At 35.0% G+C, this 8,679-nt stretch overlaps 1 protein-coding gene across 1 annotated transcript; it reads right to left on the reverse strand.

The window, feature by feature from the left end:
• Nucleotides 1–1,784: 1,784 nt before the first annotated feature.
• LOC133858059 (probable ethanolamine kinase) lies at nt 1,785–8,166 on the reverse strand. Its single transcript, XM_062293486.1, has 11 exons — nt 7,906–8,166; nt 7,494–7,585; nt 7,256–7,362; nt 6,546–6,651; nt 5,703–5,825; nt 5,451–5,542; nt 4,651–4,735; nt 2,937–3,042; nt 2,768–2,834; nt 2,286–2,378; nt 1,785–2,195 (listed from the first exon to the last, which is right to left on the reverse strand). The coding sequence occupies exons 1-11, from the start codon at nt 8,028–8,030 to the stop codon at nt 2,067–2,069; spliced, it is 1,125 nt and encodes a 374-aa protein (XP_062149470.1). The 5' UTR covers nt 8,031–8,166; the 3' UTR covers nt 1,785–2,066.
• Between the last annotated feature and the right edge of the window lie 513 nt (nt 8,167–8,679).

Below are 8,679 nucleotides of genomic sequence, written 5' to 3' on the forward strand. Positions count from 1 at the left end.
TGTACAACAGTTATTTCTGTATATTTTTGATAACTGGACGGCAGTTACTTCTATATAATATTGAAATAACTCATATGGAACTATCTTCATTTAATGTTTTTTTACACCTTCCTTTTAAATCATTCCCAAGACACAAAATAAATATATATACATATTAATTTTGAAAATACTTTAACAAAAAGAAGGGGTTGTTCTATCTTAGCTGAAAAAATGACTGAAGCTTTTGGGCAGATTTTTTGATCTGTAATTGATGTGCAAATTGCTGGGTTTTTCTTGAGTTTGATACTGTAGCCTTTGGATTGAATGGGTAAAAATTGTTTGGGTATTTCTGATGCAGTCTAATCGATTGGGAGTTGGGTGTTGTGTTTTAGTTTTAGTTTGAGTTGGGTGTTGTGGGTTGATTTTCAAGGTATTTTTAGGAATTTTTATCTTTGGAAATTTTCGAGGAGGGTTCGAATGGGTGTAGTTTTGTGTGATTTTTGGGTAGTTGCTCGATTGTGGTGTTTGTTAAATAATATTCGTTAATTTTGGTAATTGGAAGGTGATTATGTTGGGATTTTATTTGTTGGAAGAAGTTCGAAGGATTGATTATGGATTGTTGGGTTCTCCAAATGTGCAATGTTTCATTTTTGTGGATTAAACCGTGTAATTTTGATATGGTGATTCTTGTGGTGACTGAATGATCAAAAACAAAGAATTGAGGGTGGATTGTTATGTTGGGAGTGATTGGTTTGATTGGAGGGATTACGAACCATTTCCTCGGCCGCGGATGCTGTTCAGCCACCCTCAGATGATCGAATGATTGGCAAAAGAAAAATTTTAATGGTTATGGTTTTATTTTATTTTATTTTTTTTTGGTTGCCGTATGGTTTGATTAGTTGATTGCAGTAGTATAGTTGAAATTTGAAGAAAAGATAATTCTAATTTCTTTGGAGTCCAAAAACTAAGTCTTTGAACTAAAGAAATTTAGTCTAAAATATAATAAAGAAATAATATTTAAATTATATAGAGAAATAATAAATAATCAAACGTATGATGTCTTTTAAAATTCATTAACTAAACTAGATAAAGTGAATTTTAGTTAGCTATTTTGCATAAAAATATGCATAAGCCATTGAAAATGCTTTAAGAGAGCACATATGAAATCCACATGACCAAATAAATTTTGAAATGTCCAGCCACTTACTCGAGCAAGGTCTCATGAAAATTCTCTCACATGTGCTGTCTACAATTTGGGCTGCAAATTACTAAAGATCCTTATCCTCCATGACCAAGGGATGATTGCCCACCGGTTAACCACAAGGTAGGCTTCTATAACTAGATTTGGCTTGGGTGCTGTAATTTTTTCAATGATCCAGATTTATTTTCACTGTTTCTCTTAGAAAACTTGAATGGAATTAACTCTGGACCATTAAAAAAATTAAAACACATGCGGTCATTTTTGGCCAAGTGGTATTCACTTGCTTTTACTGAAGGTCAAACAAACTGTAACCAATAGTGAAACAGATTATGATCTTTTCAAATTATTTTTTCAAATTTGAGAGAATTTGGGCAAATAATTATGAGATACTACTTATGGGACCCACTTGACCGGATAAATGGTTGGACAACCCAATTTTTATTTAGTCAGATAGGTTTTATAAGTAGTCTCTCATAATCATCTTCCTGAATTCTCTCAAATTTGGACAAATAATTTGAGAGGATCCTAATTCGAAACAGATTAAGATCCTAATTCCAGTGAAACTGGGTGAAAATAATAGCAACTAAATAAGATGAACACAATATTATGCAAAGAAAAAAATTATCAAATACATGTTTCAGAATTACAAAAGAACATATCAAATTACTTATCAAAAAAAAAAAAAAAGAAGAACATATCAAATTGCCCTAGGCAGCAATTATTTGCTCAAATTTGTTTTCAAATTTCCTTTATCATAATTTATGGCTATAAAAGAACATTTTACAACAATATCTAACTAGAGGAACCAAGGGCCTCTTCCTAAAAGTCGGTATAACAAATTCATAAGATACAGAAAATATCCTGAGCAAAGCATAAACAAGAATATCTACCCAGCCCCAAATCCCGAGAGGTAAGATTGTGCTAGCAAGAAATGCTTTTCCTTCTGCCTTTTGTATTCATTATATCGCAGAAAGAAATAGCCGAGATAATCAAAATCAATTGGTGACATCTTTGCCTATAAACAATAGACACAAATAGATTGTGAGTCACAGCTGCCACAGGGACTTGGGAGTATTCACTAGCAAAGCAGGAGGAATAGAGATACCTGGATTAGTCCCCACAATGCCCAATATAAGTGTGAAGCTAACATATACGTATTTGACTCGACGTAAAGAGTTTCAAGATCTTTGTCGGATACCTGATGTCCAAATTATAATTATTAAAGAATGAAAAACAAGTAAAGATTTTCTTTTGTGAAATCATGAGGACAGGATACATGCTTTATGCTTATATCAGGATGTCCATTACATCAGCCAACACGTCATTTTATTGCCATATCATGTGCACACACAAAGTTATATAAGCTGTGAAAAAGCATGGAGTTGGGTCAACCAATGGAAGATTCCAACAAATTAGATGTTCAAACCCAAAAGCTAAGTAATTGAATGATTTTCATTCTAACCGCAAAAGAGTAATAGTAAAGTTGTAAATGATTTGAAGGCCGTGACAATTATGGGCCAAACGAAGGAAAAAACATAGTTGAATACTAAAATTTTCAAGCTGAAGTAGAACACAATCCTTATGTACCTCATGCGGTTTCTCAGGTTGTAAATAATGCCTGAAGAAATGATATTGTTCATCCTTATTAGGGTATCTGCAATAAAATCATTTCGAACGGTTCAGAAATAGTATGTTGCTTAAGTCATCATGATAAATGAGAGAGAAGCAAGCAGAAAACAAAAGTTAAAAAGCGTACAAGCTGTAGTCACAATCAAAGCCTGCATATTCATTGAAGTGATTTCCAATGTCGAAGCCTCTATAGTTGTATGACCCGTACTCAAAATCAATGAAGTAGAGTTTCTCTGAACATGCACCAAACAAACAACGTTAAAGGAGAAAATGTAAAACCGTATCAGCTAACCAAGAACTCATTCTATTCTAGTTGTTTGTTGTTTTCCTTTATGGATGTTGGACAGCATTTTAGGCACCAACATCGCATTTCATTCCTGTTTTGCAGTCCCATTTTGGACATTTCATTAAGTCAATCATTCCAGTTGCCAGAAGCACGCAACTGTCCTCGCTAAACACCTTTTAGGCAATAGATAATTGTAGCAACCCATTACACAGACCATAGGCATTCTTTGTTCAAAACTATTCAAATTGAACCCATTATCTACTCATGGCACCAAGAAAGTCTCATCCCCAACAATTCCACATGATTAGCATCAGCAAAGCCTAATCTCCAATCCAGTGCACCTGAATAATTGCAATCTCACAACACAGGCTTCCGCACAAGACATCTCTAGTACTCAACCATTTAGGGACCCATCAAATTAAGAGATAGAAAACCATTAATGTAGCATTTGGTTTCGGAATCAAACATTCCCCTGGCATCCAAATTCCTAGGAATATGATGCCTGAGAATCCAAATTCCCAAAAATGTGACTAAACTCATGTTTGAAAATGATTAGGAATCTAATAGGATTCCCGAGAATATGAGATTCCCATGTTTGGTTTACTCCTAGGCAATCTTCCCAAAATATCCTTATGTTTCTCTCTTCTGCTGTTTACCAAAAACACAACACTTGAAGCAAATTTTGCTTCAAGAAAGCAAAACATAAGTATCATTCAAGTCTTTGACAAAAGCAATAACAACACGCAAATGCTTCCACATACACACTCTAACTTCAAACAGTAACACAGTAATTAACAAAAATTGCCCAAGAATTCTAAAATAGAAATAAAATGTCAAAGCACTTATAATCTCAAGTCTTCATTTCATAACATTCCAAAATTTCCATCCCAACACAAAATTTTCGCTCCGTACCTTCAATTCTAAATTCAATTTCCAATAGAACACGTAAATCCCAAATCTTTGTTTCAAAGCATTCCAAAAGTTCCATCCCAACACAAATTAATAAAAACGTATGGGTAAGGGGATGTGGGCATTTTTGTCATTTAAAAGGAAGAAAACTTTCCCAAAGCCAAGGGAATCCACATTCCCTTGGGTATTTAGATTCGCTCCAGTTAAGTGCAATCAAACAAGGTAATCTAATCCTAAAAGATTACCCCCATACACATCTCATACATTAAACTTCCTCGGTATGTGCAATTTGTACTTTGGGTTTGCTCATTACTGCTGTGTAATTAGCACATGCAAATAACTTTACAGAGCAAAAACAAAACATGCCTATTAACTTTGTATTCAAAAAAATTCAAGGAGAAGATTGGTGGATGTGGGTGTAGGGCTGTTTGTGTGCTTTTCCGCTTCTCCATGTGTTAAGAGTGCATGTGTGTGTGAGAGAGAGATAGACCTGAAAATTGTACATAAAATTGGCACATATACATTGTAATAGAAACCAAACAGCAATACAACAATGTAACAGAAATAGAACATACTACAGTTCGGCTATAGTCAACAAAAGAGGGAAAGAAGCATATGAACTGGAAAAAGGGAGGGTCATACACACCTTCTTCATCATTAAACATCAGATTTCCCGAAAGCAAGTCGTTGTGAGCAAAAACAACTGGAGCATTAAGAAGGCCTGTCAATTCCTGTTTCATTATCAGAAGACAATCGTAAAGAGAAATAAAGTCTTTTTCACCTTAATCAACATAAAGAGCCTTTATCCATGACATTAGCTCAATTTGCTGAAGTCTTGTGAGGATTCCTCCCACCAAGAACTATTTTAAGGTAAAAAGAACAAAATTAAGACGATGCCAGGGGCTTGTAACTATAAGTCTGGACACAAATTGCATCTTCCAATTGTGCTTCTGGATTCCCAAATACCGATGTAGCATATTCTCATATTATAGCTCCATCTGGATTTGGTTTTACCAAACTCCTCAAGGTTGGCATCCAGATTAATTGGGTAAAAACTGAAAAAGGACCAGTTATGTGTCTACTTTTGAGGAAACTTTTTGTCATATGATTTCGGTTGTTCAGATTTACAATATCAATGTACAATAGTAGCAAGATCTCTTCAGCTAGTTAATAGGTAAATACTGTATTTAACTATGCATTCTCTAGACTTAGTTTCCTCCACCTGTTTTTCAATGAAGCCGAAAAGTTGGGCTTCTCAAAAGGTTATATCTTGTTATTTAGTTGGAAGGTCAGAACAATATGGAGGTAATGAAACCTCTAGGTTCATGTCTAGTTCAGGACAGGTACAGAAGACGAGCTTCAAAATTCCTAGAAGATAGCAAAACAGAGAAATCAAATGCGAAAAAAAAAAAATTAAATAAATAAAATCTATGAAACAACCACTACCTTGAGCTCAAAAATTTCATCATGAACTTCCTTAAATGAAATCGTTTTATACATCCTCTGCTTCTCATCATCATCAAATTCAAGAACAGATGCTGCAACAGAAGGTGGCAACTCAAATATCAACTATCAAAAAATCAGGGAAAGAGGAGGTCAAATAGCTGAAAATTGAACACCAGATCCAAGTAAACTAGCTTCAAACAGTATATATTGACAGAAGGCATAGCTAGTCCTCCATCATGGGAGATAGAAAACCTTTGTCAAAGAACTTGGAGATGTCGTTCCATAGTTGAGATTCTTTAGAACCCGGAATTTCCACTTCATGGAACTTGTGTAGTTGCTTGGCGATCTCAGCAGCTAGCTTTGGCTTTCTCATGTCTGCCAAGGGAAAATATGTGTGTATGCTTTAAATAATGTAACTACAAAGGTTGCACATCATCAGACATATTGAAAATGCATATGCAATGAGAAATGCATGTGTGTGTATAATTATACTATTTAAATGTGAATAGCCTAAAGTTTCTCTAGTTTTTTATTTCAGTCACCATTTCAGACCACACCTAAAGAAAGATTATTTGGCAGATGAGGATGGCAATACATACGCTTATAAAGAAGATGAAAATTGAAAAAGAAAATGACGCTGTAAAAAGAACAAATTTCCATTACAGTTTAAGGGATACCCATCTCTATTTCAAAGTTCAAAGACAAGTAAAGGAACATTCTTTCTGTTTTCCGAGAGAGAAGGGGGGCGGTTTGGCATAGATACTCGTCACCTTGGATTTCAAATCGAAATGATACAAAAAAAAAGGGGGGGGGGGGGATGTAATTTTAATTATTATTGCTACCTCAAAAGTCTTTTGTACATGGGGAAAACCCTAGAATTGATGCTGAAAATTGAAGTCTGTTTCTGAGTGAAACTCACTACAGGGCAACAACAATCATACAATCTTCCAGCAATTTTTCCTCAGACTCTATATTGATCGATAGATAAATGAATTACTTGGCAGAGAGTCACTAACAGTAAAAATAAAGTATCAATTAACTTGACCAAAACCAATAGTGTAGTCCCACCCTGACATATATCTTTCTAATGTCTACCTGATGAAATTAGTGTACGAGCATTGATAAAAGATTGCAGCATTCCATTTCCAAAAACTCCAAGCAACTTGGCTCCAAATCCTGCAGCCGATAGGTATTTGATGGCCTAAACACAATACGTGGTGAGCAATTACAAAGTGAAACATGCATTTGGATACTCATCAACTACATAAAACTAGGTAAACTGAGGTAGGATACTGTGTGAAGCATCTTTCAGCAATGTAATATAATCATCAAAAGAAAAAACATTTTTTTTTTAGATGAAAAAATAGAAAATAAAATAAAATAAACATTTGTCATGAACCTAACAACTACTGACTTCCCCATCCAGCTGTCTGATCCATCTGATAGCTCTAAATTTTTTGGCTTTTTTCTGTTTCTTTTTTAGTACGGATTCTGTGATCGAACTCCCAAACAAGTGCGGGGAGCTTATACAGTCCAATTACCCTTGAGTGACGGAGTCCTTATAGTAGCATAAAAATATATACAATTTTCAACTTGCTTAAGATAACATGAAATCCTCAACCTTTTCAATTCGATAGGGAATCAGCTCCAAAAAAATTACAGCCAAAACAGAACAAACCAATCCCCAATATAATATGAAGTAATTGAGCTCAAACAAGTGGCACTAGAACCATTTGGTTGGCACATTGGAATTCTGGTGCTTCTACACTGATTACACATAAATATCAGAAAGCTTAGGGAACAACCTGCAATTCCCGTTCGCGATTGATAACGTACTCAGTATTAGGCCCATATAATCTAACTGTCACCGGCTCCAAGTTTCCTTTTTCTTCCTCAACAGAAACCTTCAGCACTACACGAATCAGCCACCAATTTCAGTTCGAACAATACTTCAAAAACCAACACGACAACAAATCAAAGAAAAAGTATGCCTCTTTCTGTTATATATCAATTTGAGCTAGTATAATCAAGTCAAATACTCACATAGATTTGTTATGCCACCAGAAACAGTCTCTACAGAAAAGCGAGAATCCTCCAATTTCGACCATTTCTTGAACAGATCCTTGCACAACTCTCTGCAAAGAGAAGCGAATCGAATCAAATTTCTCGGACAGAGAGAGAGAGAGAGAGAGAGCACTAGCATAACCGAACTAAAGTATGATACAATTTCATGCTTCATGTTTTATTTGTCTTCCGCAATAGCAAGAAGAATTTGTTGCATTTAGCTCAAAATAATATTTGAGAGTTTCAAATTTTCGCTTGTTTTCCCACGGTTTCTCAGGCACCGAACGGAAGATGAAAATCGAGAGCCACCAAAACAACTATTGTAGCCTCTGGAATTCAAATCAAAGCCACAGAAATGCATATGAGATAAAGAGAGAGAATCTAGACGAACATGATGCGAGGCGTCATTTCAGGGAGCGAGAGAGAGGGATCGATGGTGAGAGACGAAGACAGAATGTCGGAGACTCGAGCTCCCCGTGCTACTTCCATGGCGTTCCAGATCTCCAAAGCTCCCATTCGCTTCTGACTATTCTTCTCTCCGTTTCCCAGATACTTCTATTCGCTAAATTCAAACGCAATTTTTTTGCGAGGATCCGATTTTCAGATACTCCGGTAAGTTCTATAGGGTGGGCATGCCCAAGAGAACGGACAAGGACCAAATAAATATATATAATATACAATGGCGAATATGTCCCTTTGGTCGTTGCAAGCCGCTTTCGTGATTTCCTTGCTAATTGGATATCTAGCACGTGTCTATAAATAAGTAATTTTGACATTTCATAAACAAATCAACAAGTAAACTATGTCATGATAATCACAATCATCACCAAAGAAAAATAAAAAATAAAAGAGAGGGAGAGAGTGAGAGAATTAATGGTAATGACTTTTCATGTTTCAATACAAATATAACTAATTTCCTAATACATTATTAATGCTATGTATAGACGATTTCAGTGTGTTGATTTGACGTTGTCAATTCACCTTTTAAAATAATTTTTGTTAAAAAAATAAATGATAAACTAGCAATATCATTCTAGCATAGTGAAATATTAGTGTAGTATATAACATTACTTTTTTTTTTTATTGGAAAATGAAAAATGAGGAGGATGGCATTTTACGAGTACTAGAGGCAGTTTCTTTAAGATTTTTCTTAAATTTAGGGAGC

Source organism: Alnus glutinosa, chromosome 14 (assembly GCF_958979055.1).
Source record: "Alnus glutinosa chromosome 14, dhAlnGlut1.1, whole genome shotgun sequence".
NCBI lineage: Eukaryota > Viridiplantae > Streptophyta > Magnoliopsida > Fagales > Betulaceae > Alnus > Alnus glutinosa.

Bases quoted from the DNA above. Each gene is read 5' to 3' on its own strand.
- LOC133858059 (XM_062293486.1), bottom strand. From the start codon at position 8,030: ATGGGAGCTTTGGAGATCTGGAACGCCATGGAAGTAGCACGGGGAGCT. The intron at 7,363-7,493 runs GTGAGTATTTGA...TGATTCGTGTAG, and splicing joins TGGTGGCATAACAAATCTAT to TGCTGAAGGTTTCTGTTGAG. The intron at 5,826-6,545 runs GTAGACATTAGA...TTCCCTTGGCAG, and splicing joins TCGTACACTAATTTCATCAG to ACATGAGAAAGCCAAAGCTA.